Here is a 16,610-nt window from a genome sequence, read left to right as displayed (position 1 = left end):
CCAGGACCTGCGGCCTGAGCTTGGGCTGTTTTAAGAAAAGGAAGGTGACAGGGGTCATGAGACGTGTCTGTAAGCAAGTTGGGCAAACTGCAGTAAAAAAAAAGACACAAAATGTTTAATTGGCTGCCATTTATATACTATATAAATTTTACATGCTGTATATTTACAGTGGGGCAAGTGCTTTTTTAATCTTTAAAAAAACAAAGATCAAACTTGAGACATTCTCTGAACAACACAAACTGTATAAACCATACAGATTATTCAGATACAAACTGTATTAAATACAGTTTTCCCCACTCCATCTCCTGATGCAGGACCAGTGAATTATAAGTGTATCACAGTTTGATAACATATCCATATTAAAAATAAAATCACAGTATGATTTTTGTCTGTAACTAGAAACTAAGGGACCAAGCTGACCACTCAGACTCCAGTATCGTAGTCAAGACAAGAGACACTGTATAAAAAAGTGTTATGTAATAAAAAACGTACTGTAGGCTTTACAAATAATGTTTGGATTATACATTCATAATGTAAATACTCATCATAACTGGTAAATTGATTGGAATAGTTCCACAAAGTTCAAAAACAGAACTTGTCTATAAAATACACCTTCAAATCTTGAATACAACTAAAATATGAAGCAAATTAGTTTCTAGTATCAGACATTACAGAAAACAAACTGCTCTCAAAAACTTAGTTAAGAGCTTGTGAATCTTTAAATAAGTCTTTAAATTAAATATACATACTGTCAGTTTGTACTTCTAACAACTCCATGGTTTCCCGGCTGGCCTTGCACCGGCGGTCTGACTTGGAGAAGCATTACATGGAATACAAGTGATCAACCTGAGTCTGTGATTAAGCAGCATTTGAGATGTTCTAGTCCAGGGCGTTATTTTCAATGTGGTTTCTATACACAGTATTTTACAATGCTCAGCAGTTGTAGAAAGTGTTCGTCCATTTGGAATAAGGGTAATTAAGAAAAGGTAAAAACTAAAAAAAAAGTTCTCCATGGTAAAATCTGTACAGTATTTACTAAAGAAGCACCACGCAGATTTGAACAAAGTTATTTTCTACATTTATAATTTAAGCTGGGTCGGGGATGGCTTCTGTTGAACACGTTGAATCTGAAAAAGAAGAGGCGGGAAGTTGGAGCAAAGGGCCCAGTGAGCCCAGGCGGGGCCTCCTCTTGTCATCACACCAATGACTCGTTCATAGAGAAACTCCATCAGCCGGTGCCCCCAGTCTGTGGGGAAGCCCTGCTTTGGCCAGGCCGGTGTGCAGGGGCGGGAGCCAGAGCCGACAGAGGGCGCCACCTGCTGGGCACGGACAGTGCCCACCGAGCCCCAACTGCGGCTAATCCATCTCAATCCTTCAATTCTCTTTAAAGGGAAGAATTTAATTCCTTAATTAGGCTTAGATCTTTCCCTTGAGGACACATTGATATGGCATGTTAGTTAACTGCAAATTAATTTTCTGTAGATACTAAACTTTGAAATTTGTTTTTAAATCCCTCCTGCTGACAAGTTACACATTTGGACAAAGTCCCCTTCATGGGCAAAATGGCTCCCTTTCCCCCCCTCCCTCAGCAAGGGCAGGGCACAAAACATGAATTGTCTCTCCAGGGCCATGGAAGAAGTTCTAGCTGCCCACTGCAAGGCACTGTCAAGGTTCTGATCTGCTACAAAACAAGCTCATTCAAATAAAGCCAAGTCCTTTCTGTCTGAAAGGGGGCGGGGCGGGGCTGGGCCTCTGTGGGCGCCGTGCCGGCAGCTGTGCGTGTGCAGCGCGCGTGGGGGCGCTGGCCCCGGGGCTCCTGGAGCGAAGGGACCAGTGGGTGTGAGGGACGAGGGTCTGGGGCTCCTCTCAGGCTGCTCGGCAGAGCTGGGTTGAGGAGGCTGCGTTCCCCGTCTTCAGATGTTTGCCAAACGACTGTTCCTCTGATAGTTGACATCCTCCTTCCTTACAGTGAGGGGAGGAGAGGGACCGGTGCCTGCCTGAGTTAGGGACGTAAGTGTCCCCTAGCCGGTACCGAAGAGGAGGGAGGGTAAGCATGGCACCAGCCCAGAGGAAGGAGGATCAGCTGCCCTTGCTGGGGGAGCCTCCCACCCCCGCACCTCCTTCCTGCCCCCACAGCCTCTACAAATAATTCTGAAGTAGACATGGAAACAGCTTACCATAACTAGTGAATTCTTTGTTTTGAGGCCAAGTTTTCAATCACCTAGAATGCAAGCAAATGTTAAGAAAAAGTTTAATGGTTTCACAAATGTCTGGTGCCTGTACTGTGTGTGCATTACATGATCACACTTAGAGTCAGTTCTTGGCAGTTGAGTGTTTTGCCTGAAGTCAGTCCTGCATGAGGATGAGCAAGTTTATGCCGACAGGTAGCACTTTTCCGTGTGTGTTACTGAAAACGAGTCGTGGGAAGAAGCAGTGAAAGCCATGCCCCAGTGGAGACCGTGCCATCAGCCTGTCAAGCTGACCAACCTTTTAACATCAGGAGAGAACAGACCTTAGACCAAAGAAAGCGAGCGTTTAATAGAGCCACAGAACAGGATTCTGAAAGACAGACGTAGGTGGTCATGGCACTAGGACAGGGCGTGTGTCAAAGGGGTCTGTCCTCAGCCACTTGACAGGGATGCTGTCATGAATGGCCAAGTGACTGGCGCTTCTTGGGGGAGATGAGATGGGACAGGTGCCCAGGCTACTCAGTCTGCTCAGAGTGGAAGTACTGGGTTGGGGACAGGACCACAGGGCCACCATGGGACACAAAGCCTCCGGGCAGGCCCTGGAGACAGAGCAGAGCTACCTAGTGAGGTTCACACTCAGCCTACTTTCCCTCCAGAGCCGTCTGCGGGCAGGCACCAACCACGTGCCCGTGACCTCTGCTGGGTCCTCACGAGAGGCCTGGGCCGGGCCTGTACTGTGTGTGCATTACATGATCACACTTAGATCCCGGCCACATTGCAGAATGCCCTGGAACCCGTGCACAACAGCCCCTCACTACTGCAGCCCAGCGCTAGGCAGAGGGGAGAAGGGACTCGATCTCACCTAGCCCCTTCCCCAAATCACTGACATGTTCATGGGGAACCAATCTGAAAGACACATTAATTTCTTAAAAACAGCAAATGCTTTAGCTCCATGTTCTTGCTCAGTGCCGTGCTTAACGCGCACACGCCCTCCGCCGGACGCTCCACACGTCACATCTGGTTCTCTCCCAGCCAACACTGGGACCCACCCACCTGCCCCTCCTCACTCAACAACCACAGACTGATCACCCCAGCACGGCAGCTCAGATGAGGCCAGGACACAGCCAAAACCCAAAAGACCGCTGGACAACCAAGGTGACAGTCACAGCAGCACACCTTGGTTGTCTAGGGCAAAGGTCGCAAACTTTTTCCACAAAAGGCCATAAAAGCTGGGCTGTGACCCGCTGCAACTCTAGACACTGAAATTCTAATTTCATATAGTTTTCATGAGAAATGAAATCTTTGGGCTCTTCCAACCACTTGAAATGTTGAAGGCTTTCCTAACTGGCAGGCCACGCGAAGGCAGGCCCTCAGCGGCCACCCTGGCCCTGGGCCACAGGTGCCCACCCTGCTCTGATCACCGCCCTACATCGTACCTCTCAAGCTCAGTGCTGCTCTCCAGGGCTGAGGGCCCCGGAGCAGGTTAGGACGGGGAGAGGGGCAGCTTTCAGTGCAGCTACAGAGTGGAAGGGACTACACAGTTCATTACAGGGGACAGTGTGCAGAACGGACGAGAACCAGGACACCCCGAGGGATTCGGCTCGTCGGGGGTCAGAGCCGCACCAGACGGACACCTCGAAGCATTCCTCTGCTTGAGGCTGACAGCTGACGTCCCTAACGACCCAAGTCATCAAATTGTGACTTGTAGGTTATACACAATGCTAGAGGCTTAAGGATTCAGGAGAAAGAATATCAAAAATGGTTTAAAACAAAAGTTCTGGTCCTTCACAAGGCAAATACTCAAGCAGCCTGGAGCCCTAAATTCCAGGTGTGAATCCAGAGGTTCTGTTGTCCAGGTCCGTGTAACTCGGCTGTCCATCAGTGCTAAGGGTCAGTGCTAAGTACCTGCACAGGCCACCAGGTGCGCTCCCCGGGGGAGCCGGGGTGGAGGGGTGGGCAGAGTGGCCCCCCGAGTTGTGCCCTCTCAGGCTACAGGCTTTCTTCCCATGTGTTAATCACCCTGGCCAAAAAAGACCAGTTTCTACATTTTAAATTCCAAGTATCTCCTCTTACCCTGGCCACACTCAGAGAGATGACACCTGTCATCCCTGCTTTCCATCCTTAAATGTTTTGTTTTCTCACGGAAAGGTCCAGCACCTTCCAGAGGCAGGCCGCTGCCAGTGGCTCTCTGGAAACGGTCAACAGTCTCAGAGCTGGCAGCCCTCGGGAAGTGCAGCTGTGAGTCTTTCCCAAAGTCCTCCGATTTCCTTGAGTGTCTCTTCTTTTTCTTCTTCTTCTTTTTGTGTCTGTGGAGGTCAGCGTCTGAGTAGGCCGCCGAGAGGTCCGAGTCTTGCTGATGCCTGCAGAAGAATAAGCCAGAACTGAAACCCCCAGGAAAACAGCCACGTCTCAGGGAGAGCTGGCCCTCGGCTTTTATGCCCACACCGTGGACACTCATGATGCAAACACAGGTAAAACTCGTCTAGTCTAAAACACATTGCAATACCTTTCTATAAGTTCAGAGTCACAAGTTCGTCCATTTCAACCCCACCCGGCCACTGCCTTCAGCTTTGCTCGGGAGCTAAGGTGGTCGGCCAAAAACTACCAGGGCAGGGACTGGGCGACACGTCCTGAAACCAGTGGCTGAGGGAAGCGTGTTTTCAGGTGTCTCAGCCACACGGGTGGTGGGAACAGTTTTACCAGTGGTTTATGGGACTGCTGCCGAGGTTTCGGGCATAAGAGATGTCAGATGGACACAGTATCCGACGTGGAAGTGGCTTTGTCTGTGCTCACCTATCTCATCACAGGTAAGTCATTTTCAAAGCAAATGCCGATCAATTTAGCTTTTTAAAAATACAAAGACGTATTTCCCAATTAGATTTCAAATTGAAAAACGAAGACAAAAATGTAGAGAAAGATGAAGGCAACAGATGGTGTCCAGATCCCCGGTCAGAGCAGGCAGGCGTCAGTGGGGGGGGTGGCCTCCCGCCTGCTGCTCACCTGTCAGTCACAGTGTGTGAAGACAACACTAACAGCTATGATGACATAAGTACATATGACCATTAAAGAGCATTAGCACCAACTGTAAAGTCAAAGACCCCAAGTTTTCATGTACAGAGCACCACCTGCTTACTTACTCCTAGAGATACAGAGCATTAATCAATATGGCAATATTTTGAAAAATGAGGTTTTAAGGCATTTTCTGATACAATGAAGTAAGATATAGCTTGAAAGCAGAGCTAAGTTTTAGAAATCTAGAAAAACACTGAAGTCTCAAAACCCACAGAGCTGAGGAATACAGACCAAACCCATGACTCCACTTGTTACAGGTCGGTCAGCAGGGAAGCCGGCCGAGTGACCGCGCCAGGCCCCCACCGCGCATGCGCGCGCAGGCCACGCCCTCACCTGGAGTCTCGCTCTCGGTGTTTGTCTTTGGATTTCTTTTTCTTCTTTGATTTTTTGTGCTTCTTTGCTTTAGGTTCTTCTAAAGGGTCCCTCTGTAAGCTTCTCCAGGCTTTCTTTTCTACATACGTGTCACTATGTTCTAGACTATCGTACCTCCGTTTTCGTGACTTGACGTTCTCATGTTCATGAAACCGGTCAGTGAGGTGACAACCGCTGCCTTCCGGGCCAAGTGCGACCTTCTCGTGGGGGTGGGGGAACTTCTCGAGGTGGGGAGGGAGCGCGTGGGCCGGGCCTGCGCGCGGGCCGCTCCCGTGGTGCCGCTCCCTCTCTTTCGCGACCAGCTCGTAGCCCTTTCTGCTTTTGCAGTAGTCCTTGTACGGCCGGCCGCCGTGCGGACCCGCTCGGTCATAGTCCCGGTCGCCATGCCACGGCCTCCACTCCCACGCCTCCCTTGCCGTGTACGGGGCGTACCTGTCGTGGTGATACCTGCACCTGTCCCACCGGGCTCGGTCTGGGTGGTACTTCTCCCGGTCCCAGGAGTGCTCCCTCTCCGGAGGGTGGTACCGGCCCCAGTCCTGGCCGGCCCCCGCCCTGCTCCGGGAGTGCTGGCCGCGGTGCCTGGCCAGGTCGCGGTGGTGGCAGGGCGCGTGCGGGCCCCCGCTGCAGTGCGCCGGTCCGTGGCGGTCCAGTGAGGCCCGCTCTCGCGTGTAGGAGTGCCGCCTCCTGGGAGCGCGGTCCTCTGCCCTGTTCCCGCTGTCCCTCGCACGCTCCCCGCTGGAGGAGCGGTCCCTCCGGTTGCGGTAATGCCCCCGGTCCACCTTTCGGAGGCTGCTGATCTTCTCCGTAGCGGGAGACTGATCCTGGACGGTTGGCCCGGTCTTATTCTCCTCATATCGCTCCCCGGGACTCTGTTCCGGAAGCCCAGCCCCTTCTGAATGGTTCTCCATGACTGTGTCCACCTGGGAGGGCAGCTCGTCTCGAGGCAGCCCCGGGCTTTTAGACACGTCCTCCACATCCGAGCCCTTGTCTCGGCTGCTGTAAACTGAGGGTTCCTGCTCACTGTCACCCTCGGGGTGTGCCAAGGAGCTCGGGCTAAACCTCCCTGTGGCTTCCACTGCTGCTGAGTCCTGGGGACTCTCTGTTGGTGTCCCTGTCGCATCCTGCGGTGCTTTGCTCTGATCACCTGTTAAATTCCCGGGGTCACACAGTTTGGAAAGGTGATCATCCCTAGCGGTATCCTTGTTGGCGTTACAAAGATGGCCAGTACTGGGCGAAGACTCCTCAGGGTTTGCTGATATGTTTTCAGAGACTTCTTCTTTGGTAGGTTTGACGCTGGGGTCCGCAGGCGGTAGAGCCTTCTGTAGTTTGCTGCCAGGGCTCGTGTCCGTCTCCAGCTTTTCCCGGGAGCCGAGAGAGGGGCTGTGGGGCCCCCATGCTGTCTCGGGGCACCCTGCCAGGCTTCCCTCTGCTCCAGTTGCGCTGTAGCCCGAACAAAATGAAGAAACAAACAAATTAGTCATTCACCAGAGTGCTTTCTCACAGGGACAGTAAGTTCAAAACATCCATTTACTGTTTTACGCCTTTCACATAGCTGATTCAAACCCACTAGTGAGTCCCTGATACATTCTTTTTTTTTACTTTTCTAAAAGGCAAATGAACAAATGCTATAGCTCATTCCAGGGTTCAAAAGGTTCATGCTAAGACTTGTACAGAGTTAAGCCGGTGACAGGCCGGCAGGCACCAGTGTGATTTCCTGTGAGTTCAGTTACCTTGTTTCATCTGTCGAGCCTGTCCCCTTGTTGCTGAGTTTGAAGGTTTCTAAGATTCTGTCTTCTGGGAGAGGTGGCAAAGGAGCAGGCATCAGCTACAATGAAAAACGAAATGCTTCAGCTCTAGCAGCCTGAGACCTAGCCATGTGACCTGCCATGAACGAGAGACAAGCACATCCTGCCTCCCCTCACACCACCACCACTCACCTTTCCAGGTAGACCATTTGCCTTGGAAAAGGGATTTTCTGAGTGTAGAGCAGGCTGCACTTGGCAACTGGCGCCGTCAAATGACAGACCATTTTCTCTCGGGTTGCCGTCTGTACTGCTGCTAGCACCATTGAGAGTAACAGGCTCTCGAAGCTCGCGCTGAGAGGCCTGGTCGTCCTCAGCATCCTGAGCAGAAGAGTTCAAGCTCTCAGCTGCACCCAGACCATTCTCCCTGCCCAGACCCCTCGCCTCCTCGTCAGACTCTTCTGATGACTCGGCACCATAGGGGACCAGGACGCTTGAGTTCAGCTTGGACTTGCCGTTCATCACTGGCTTGGAGCAGGACTCACTCGGGGCCATCTGCTTTGTGACCTTACTGGAAACTGACGTGGTAGGGGCACTCGAGGTAGACTGTATTGCAGAAGAATTGGTAATGGTAGAGGAGGGAATGGGCTTGGTAGGGTTCTCCAAAGAATTGCTGTGAAGGTTAGGCTGAGACTGACCTTGGCGAACAGGTGACTTGTTGTGAATACTGATTGTGATTTTTTGTTTCTTGGGATGTTCTGGAATGACTGAGGACCTGTTAACTGACCAGTTCTGAACAGATGTCGGAGCATTAACAGGCCCGGCCCTGTTGACATTGGAATTTCCATTGGGACTTGACATGGAACTGCTCGGAGTCTCTTTCAGTGGTCCGGTCCCATTCAAGTGAGGCGGGTTCTGGAAGTAAGACACACACAGCCCACTGGTGAGGGTTCCCGACACAGTCACAGACACAGAATTCACACTGGCTCTGGGGCCCCCCTTTCCTTCTGTAAGTAGTTTCACACCCCTAGAGACACTGCCCCCTCATCCACACCTGCCTGCCATAAAGCTTTCACAGGCCACTTTCTGGTAATTAATCAACAAACAAAACTATTTTTGCCGGAGAACAATGTCCAGACCAAATTCTTTCTGCTCCAATTGGACAGAAATGAACAGTCCCCTCTGGGCATGGAGTCACATATATTCTCCTTGGTTGGGTTCTTGGGAGCCAGTGCTGGACCAGCAGGAGAAGTGCCAGCCAGCAGAGCATCGCTGCTGCCCGGGGCCGCTAGGGGAAGGTCACGTGAGCATGCGCAGAAGAGCTGCTCTTCGCACCACTCACTAGGCTGCCCCTTACCCACGACGTCTCTGAATGACTCGGGCAGCTACCTGGCTCCAGGTTCCAGCTCCTGCCACTGCCCGCTAGAGGCTGCGAACTGGAGGTCATGCATGAAGTCTGTTGCATAGATGAATTCTGTTTGGCCTCCACATTTTATTAAATATCTGAATTAACACTTATCTTAACATTGGAAGGTTTCGGGGGGGTGGAGACCCTGGAAAAATCAACAGCTGCCACCCCTCAACAGAGAGGGCATGTGCTCTCCTGGGAAGTGTCCTGATGTCACTTGTAAGAAAAATCCAATTCAGGAGCCTGCTGCCTACCTGGCTCCCAGAGGCCTTGGGTTTGTGACCCCTGATGTGCCCCAAACACTGATGTCCTTAAGCAACAGCACACCACGGGGTAGTCTGCTGACTGAAAACAAAACAAACCCGAACTGAAAGGCTGGAAAAGCACCACAGCACAGATGGCAGGGATTGCTCCGCCATGTGGACAGGCCGTCCAGCACTGGGCCACGACGTCTGCTGGAAGCCAGGCCTCTGCTCTGCGGAGCCCGGGAGCATCGCGAGACCTGGGCATCTCGTCGGCTCTCTCCAAAGAGCCACCTGGGACTATGGTCAGACCCAGCGGACAGCAGACGAAGAACACCACACTCCCAAAAGGGCCAACCAGACAGGATGGATGTGTTCTGGCTGTACAGGGTCACCTTTCTGGGCCCAGCATTAATGAGGGATGCCGGGATATTTAATCCGTTAAGTGAGTGGAAGTCCAGCGTGGAAACTAAGCTCTCCTGCATTCAAATATATTTATACTCAACCGTGGCTGGAAAGCTCAGTGGGTTAGAGCATCATCCTGATATGGAAAAGTTGCAGGATCCATCCCTGGTCAGGGCACATACAGGAAAAGATATATGTTTCTGTCTCTCTTTCTAAAGTCAATAAATTTTTAAAACTTTCTACCCAGACCTTCTTCTTGACCATTATATCCATACTCTGAGATGAGCTGTGCATTTGAGATATTTTATAATAAGTGGCTTGAATATACTTGACAAGAAACTCACTGTATATGAGGCCATGGCACCTACTGCAGTGCTAGCCTGAGAGCCGAGTGACGCTTTACCAGCAATCACATCAGGTTATGTGCTCGCCACCTACGGAACGGTACCTTTATCATGTGAGAAGGAAGCTGTGGTCCGATAAACCCCGACGGGGCCTGTTTGTTGTTGACGATGCGCTGACTGAGCACTGGTCGAGGGGAGGACTGGCCGGGACTGAGGGCGGAATGAGGGAGTTCACCTCCGTTTTTCACATCGTGGGACCTGGGGACAGAGCGATGTTGTTTGGGGTTACACAGGACATCTCCTTAGAAGAGAGTCATTTCTAGCCTCTCAGGTAATACCTGATCTTCTGCAGCGACACATGGCTCTCCGTAAGGTCAAGGTTAATGGCAGTCAGGTGCTCAGACTAGGAGACCACCAGGGTGATTGCACAAATGGTTCTTTTAACTGCACATTTGAGGATGGCACTATCTGAAAGCTACTTTGCTTTTCAGTTTAATTATACTTTTCTAATTATAAATACATACACACCATTATAGAAAACCCGTAACATCTTGAAAAGTTATTAAGAAGCACAGCCGGGGCCTCACCTCCCCTGAAAGGCACTGGCTGCTCGACTGAGGAGAGTCTCCTCCACACTCGCTCCTACCCGGGTTCCTTCAATGACTGTGTGCAAAATTTTAAACTGCTTGTCCTCTATATATATTGAGTGCTTTCTCATGTCATTAAAAGAAAAAACTCTTTAGCCTGACCAGGCGGTGGCGCAGTGGATAGAGCGTCGGACTGGGATGCGGAAGGACCCAGGTTCGAGACCCCAAGGTCGCCAGCTTGAGCACGGGCTCATCTGGTTTGAGCAAAAAGCTCACCAGCTTGGACCCAAGGTCACTGGCTCCAGCAAGGGGTTACTCGGTCTGCTGAAGGCCCGCAGTCAAGGCACATATGAGAAAGCAATCAATGAACAACTAAGGTGTCGCAATGTCAAATCATCAAACTGATGATTGATGCTTTTCATCTCTCTCCGTTCCTGTCTGTCTGTCCCTAACTATCCTAACTCTGACTCTCTCTGTAAAAAAAAAAAAAGAAAATACTTTTTAGCTTGACTAGGCAGTGGTGCAATGGACAGAGCATAGCTTGACTAGGCAGTGGATGCAGAGGACCGAGGTTCAAAACCCCGACGTCACCAGCTTGAGCGCGGGGTCGCTGGCTTAAGCCAGGGATCATAGACATGACCCCATGGTCACTGGCTTGAAGCCCAAAGATTGCTGGCTTGAGCCCAAGATCACTGGCTTGAGCAATGGGTCACTTGTTCTGCTGGAGCCCCTGGTCAATGCACATATGAGATAGCAATCAATGAACTAAGGAGCTGCAACAAAGAATTGATGCTTCTCATCTCTCTCCCTTCCTGTCTGTCCATCTGTCTCACTGTCTCTGTCACAAAAAAGAGAAAGAGAAAAAAACTTTTTAAAAAACACTTTTATCAGTTGCCTAATATTTTAACATATGGCTATGCTGCAATTCATTTGATCATCTGCTACTGTTGGAAATTTTGGAACGTTCATTTTCAGCCACTACAAATCGATACCTTGCAGCACAGCTCAGCATTTTTCTAAGGGCACGCATTTCCAGAAACAGAATTCGGGAGCTGGAGTCTGCAGCAGCAACAGGAGAGAGACGGGGTCCAGTGCTGGCCCAGCCCTGAGCCCAGAATGCACTGGCTGCCCGTGCACAGTGGCTGCGGGGGACAAGCCCAGGCGCCCGGAGCCCCCTCCCGGCCCCCAGACCCCCAGGCCCACCCTGTCTGTGGCCAGCAGCAGAAGCCTGCCCTGTCAGCTCTGGGCCTTCCTGTCTTCTGACTGTGTTCATGGTTCACCTGCCAAAGAGCTAGAAGCCGAACAAACTCAGAACCACACTCAACAGCGATGTCCGTCCTCTCCCAGCCTCAGAGCTGCTGTTCTCAAACACCCAGCACTGAACTTAAATATGCTGACGAGACGCACAGAAGTGACATAACGGAAAACTTGAAAATTTGTTTTCCTGACAATACCTGATATAAAAGAGAACATATGCTTGTTGACTGAGTACCGATCTGATATCACTGGTAGATACGATGGAGTCATTCATCTGATACCAGAGGCCGTTGCTAGCCTGGTGAGAGAGCCAATAAAGAAGACAGTCAATATAATTAGGGAATTCAGGAACACGAATCTAGAGAAACATAAGGAAAATGGGATTTCACATTGTAACTGTAAAAGTCCCATCTTCCCCCCAAGAATGTCATGCTCCTTTACAGTGTGTTGTAAACGAAATCACAGCACAGTCTACACGGCCTACCTTTATGTAGCAGAAGTAGTGGCCAGCGTGGCAATTGAAACCCGTGTGTACCAGTACTGCATACAAAACATAAATAATCGGCTCTCCGTTGGGTTGAGACATGTACGGTCGAATATCAAGATACTCAGGGTATTTCACGTCCTACACAGAAGTGGGCGGAGGAGAGGCACATCATTTCTGAAGGCACAGATAGTTGGGCGTGTCTAGGTATGGGCTGTCTGGGGCGCTGGGGGCAGCACACCTGCAGAACACTAGACCCTGTGATATTCCAGCAGAAACCACATTTCCAAAGACACGATCGACCTGGAACATACCTGAATCTAAGCATACTGAATGCAATCCCACCACTGTACTTTTTTTCTTCTTTGAAAAAATAAGGATCCACATCAACTGAATTCTTCAAATCCATCAAAGGAGACAGAAGCAGAATGACAACTCTGGGCTTCAGTCATCACAGTTTTAATTTTTAATAATTCAGAAATGAATTATTTCTCTTCCATGTTACCTTTTGACCACTTTCGATCTTCAGAAAGTGGAAAGGAAACGGGCAAATTGAGTGCACTACCAATCAGAAAACAAACCGCCAAGAAGACAAAGTGGGAAGAAAGTGGCAAGATGGAGCAGGGAGTTCTTAGATTTCAAACGACACAGTCTCTCTGCACCTGCTCGGTAGCTCCCCGACTGTGAGGTCCAAATTCGGGTAACAGTGACCAATTTTATTATTAGAAAAATCTAACCAGGATATAGGAAAAGAACACATAAACACACATAACATACTACTAGCTCAATGCTTTAATGTTTTTGCCATTACTGAGTGCTGGAAAGACTTAGAAAATCAGGTACAAAACTGTTCAATGAGGTTGTTGATAGCCCTTAACAGTACTGACATTTAGCCTTGAAAGGCTCAACATAAAAGGTTTTTATTATCTACATACCTTAGCAATTTTTCCACCAGTAAAATTTGCAAAGCGTTTCAGAGAAAGTGTAAGAACATTGGAGGATCTGTGTATGGTGAATCTCTTTGAAGCTGGGACCATCTTTTTACACCTTAAACAGAAACAAAGAAAAAGATTAAGGGTTTTTTTCAGTATTTTAGTCTTTCCCTTATTATTTCTCTGAAATCTTCTAAATTAAGTTTACATAAGGGTACCAGAGAGAAACACAACGCGTTTCAACTAATAGTGAAAATATCAAGTTTTGCCTGACCAGGTGGTGGCGCAGTGGATAGAGCGTCGGACTGGGATGCGGAGGACCCAGGTTCGAGACCCTGAGGTCGCCAGCTTGAGCGCGGGCTCATCTGGTTTGAGCAAAGCTCACCAGCTTGGACCCAAGGTCGCTGGCTCGAGCAAGGGGTTACTCAGTCTGCTGGAGCCCCCCAGTCAAGGCACATATGAGAAAGCAATCAATGAACAACTAAGGAGCCGCAACGAAGAATTGATGCTTCTCATCTCTCTCCCTTCCTGTCTATCTGTCCCTATCTGTCCTCTGACTGTCAGAAAAAAAAAAAAATCAAGTTTTAACATATAGGAGCAACTAGTTAATTAGTGTGGAAGGGAAAAGGCAGCTAGGATAACTGAGGTGCAGAGCCACTCAGGTCACTGATAGTGTTAAATAAGATTCATACAAGTTTCTGCCGATTCAAAAACAACTGGAAAACAAGTCGGTTTTCAGGCTGGTGTAATTCTGTAAAAGCAAAGCCCTATGAGATACAAAGGTTAGAAAAGTAATGGTCAGAATGTCCCTGGAGGTGAACACCAAGAGAAATCCCCATGGCTGGATGAAGGGAGCCTTTTCCCCACAAAGTGAGTATTTGATAAGAACAACCGCCTGTATCACCTGACTCTAAAGTGAACTTCTACGTAAAATATATACAACAGGCTTTATGAAGAGAGGCTCTCTTGACTCCATGGGGAGACAGAAGAAGGAATGATAAATTGAGAGGTTTCTAGCAGACACCACACCAAGCCTGGGTAGGAACCACACAGAGGACAATCCCAAACTGCTTTGGAGGTGAGCGGCGCACTCCAGCACCCTCCAGAACTGAGTGGATGGACACGTTGCTGCTGGGCACAGACATGCCACCCAGGTGGCCCTGCCCTCGGCAGCAGCACTGCGGGCAGGGGCAGCAGAGGGCCTGCCTGCCGGCCCCGAAACCCTCCCAGCAGGGAGGCCCGCGTCTCCCATCTCTGCAGAGGGAACGTGCAGACGCGCTCTGGCCCTGGAGGACAGGTGCGCAGGGTCTCCTGGGGGCACTGGCAGCTAGGGGGCCTTTCGGGCCTGGGCAACACGCATCATACTTGCTGCACTTGTACGAGTTTTCTCCGTCCAGCTGCTCGGGCTTCACAAACTGCTCCAGCGCCTTGTTCACACTCTGAGCGGCCTGGGGAGAGAAAGGACCACACGTGACCTCTCACTGCTGCGTGTCATGGGACTCAACAGAGAATTTTACGTGAAAAGAAAATTTTCTCTTACTATGATGTTCATTTTTAGACATGGACACAAGTTATTTCCTCTCCCATTAATAAATGAGCAGATTAAAGTGAACAAAAATCTGTAAAGAGGTTGCTCGCTGAAACATTATATAAAACAGTATAAAAATGAAGCCCTGGCCAGACAGCTCGCGGGGCAGGGTGTGGTCCAGAAGCGCAGAGGTTGCCAGTTCCATCCCTGGTCAGGGCACCTACAGGAACAGAGGATGTTCCTGTCTCTATTTCTCTCACCTGCCGTCCCTCTCTCACTAAAATCAATCAATAAAAATAAAATAACTTTAAAATGGAAACAAGCCAGATATCTACTAGCAAGGCATCAGGCCCGTAAACTGTGTCCACCTGCCTCCTGGCCCACTGCACAAATGACAGAGCACACAGAGGTGCCCAAGGGGATGAGAGGAAAACAGCAAGTGGCTAGTCTTCATGTGCAGTCCCATTTTTACCAACAGTAAGTAACATACTTTGGAACAGTTTATATCAAAGTGATGGGAAGCGTTCATTCTGTGGGATCATATATAGATAAATACACACACACATATTCACAATGTCGTTCATTTTTATCATAAGTACTTATTACATTTGAAATCAGAAAAACAAAAAAGAGTTTAGAACATGCAGGAAGCAAAACAATTCCTAAATAATAACCGCCATCTATTATGGCTAACATAGACATCAGAACCTGGTTTAACTAAGTGAATGAAAAGTAATCAATGAAAAACTAAAGTGATGCAACTAGGAGTTGGTGCTTCTCATTTCTCTCTTCCTCCGCCTCTCTCAAAAAAACCCCCACAAAACTTATTAAGTGAAACATCAAATGGTAATAAAAAGATTAAGTGTTATAAGTTTTTATGATGACCACCACAAAAGCTTAATCACTTAGCATATTAAATTTTAAAATTAATATTCCCCAACAATAGTCTTAATTATAAATGAACTACAAATACATAGTTATGTAAAGTATAACTGATTTTTTAAACTTAACTGTTAAAATAATGATCAACATACCTTTATCTCCAATGTTATATCAAGATATGGATCAAAAGTGTCTGAAACGCCTTTGCAATTTAAACATTTGACTGAAATAAAAACAAAATGCAAGGGTAAGTAAAGGGCATAAAGATCATTATGGCAATCCCAACTATTAAAATACTATTTCAAAATAGAAAATTAAGATAAAAGACAATTTTCTCAGATTGGGCAAAAAATTTTAACACTGCACAGTGTAAATTAAAGCATCATGAATTTGTTGCTGGCATGTAAACTGGTATAAGCTCTTGGAAGAGCAGTATGGCAGTGTGAAATGATATCCACTCACTTTCTGATGCAGAAACTCTCCTGCTAAGAGTTTATCCTACATACACACTTCTAAATGGACATAAAGGCTTGTGCACAAGGATGTTCAATGAAACACTGATGATAATTTAAAAAATTAGAAATGACCTAAGTATCCCTTGATAGGAGACTAAACTAAACAGGATTTACCGCAGAGCTGTGAAAGGCTGTATTAGACCTATGTGTGCTAGATAACAAGACTTCTAACGTCAGGAGGAAGATGAAAGGGACGCACCCACTAGGCTCCCAGTCGGCTCCCGCACAGGAAGCCCCTGGAAGGGTGCCAGAAACTGGGGTCTTTGAGAAGAGGACGAAGTCTGGGCAGGATGGAGGACATACTTTCCATTCTTTTGTTTTGTTTTTTTACAGAGACAGAGAGAGGGATAGATAGGGACAGACAGACAGGAACAGAGAGAGATGAGAAGCATCAATCATCAGTTCTTCGTTGTGACACCTTAATTGCTCATTGATTGCCCTGTCATATGTGCCTTGACCGCGGGCCCTCAGCAGACCTGAGCAACCCCTTGCTCAAGCCAGCAACCTTGAGTCCAAGCTTTGCTCAAACCAGATGAGCCCATGCTCAAGCTGGCGACCTTGGGGTCTCAAAATTGGGTCCTCCACATCCCAGTCCGACATTCTATCCACTGCGCCACCGCCTGGTCAGACTATACTTTCCATTCTTAACCT

General features: G+C 48.7%; 1 protein-coding gene across 2 annotated transcripts in view; it reads right to left on the bottom strand.

Moving 5' to 3' along the window:
- Nucleotides 1-127: 127 nt before the first annotated feature.
- The window catches only part of USP42 (ubiquitin specific peptidase 42), a 37,022-nt gene continuing 20,539 nt past the window's right edge, over nt 128-16,610 (bottom strand). Inside the window, exons 7-18 of one of the 2 annotated variants that reach the window (XM_066388402.1) lie at nt 15,597-15,667; nt 14,400-14,482; nt 13,038-13,149; nt 12,103-12,243; nt 11,816-11,916; nt 9,879-10,032; nt 7,571-8,290; nt 7,364-7,458; nt 5,595-7,073; nt 4,263-4,549; nt 2,178-2,221; nt 128-1,127 (exon numbers count right to left, since the gene is read on the bottom strand). In XM_066388402.1, the coding sequence (XP_066244499.1) occupies nt 2,214-2,221; nt 4,263-4,549; nt 5,595-7,073; nt 7,364-7,458; nt 7,571-8,290; nt 9,879-10,032; nt 11,816-11,916; nt 12,103-12,243; nt 13,038-13,149; nt 14,400-14,482; nt 15,597-15,667 (3,251 nt within the window). In that variant the 3' untranslated portion in view covers nt 128-1,127; nt 2,178-2,213. The remainder of the gene's footprint in view (nt 1,128-2,177; nt 2,222-4,262; nt 4,550-5,594; nt 7,074-7,363; nt 7,459-7,570; nt 8,291-9,878; nt 10,033-11,815; nt 11,917-12,102; nt 12,244-13,037; nt 13,150-14,399; nt 14,483-15,596; nt 15,668-16,610) is intronic. The other variant, XM_066388403.1, reaches the window with a different exon arrangement.

The sequence above is a fragment of the Saccopteryx leptura genome, chromosome 6 (assembly GCF_036850995.1).
Source record: "Saccopteryx leptura isolate mSacLep1 chromosome 6, mSacLep1_pri_phased_curated, whole genome shotgun sequence".
Classification (NCBI taxonomy): Eukaryota; Metazoa; Chordata; class Mammalia; order Chiroptera; family Emballonuridae; genus Saccopteryx; species Saccopteryx leptura.
The sequence above is the reverse complement of the archived record's forward strand: the minus strand, read 5'-3'. Positions and strand labels throughout refer to the sequence as shown.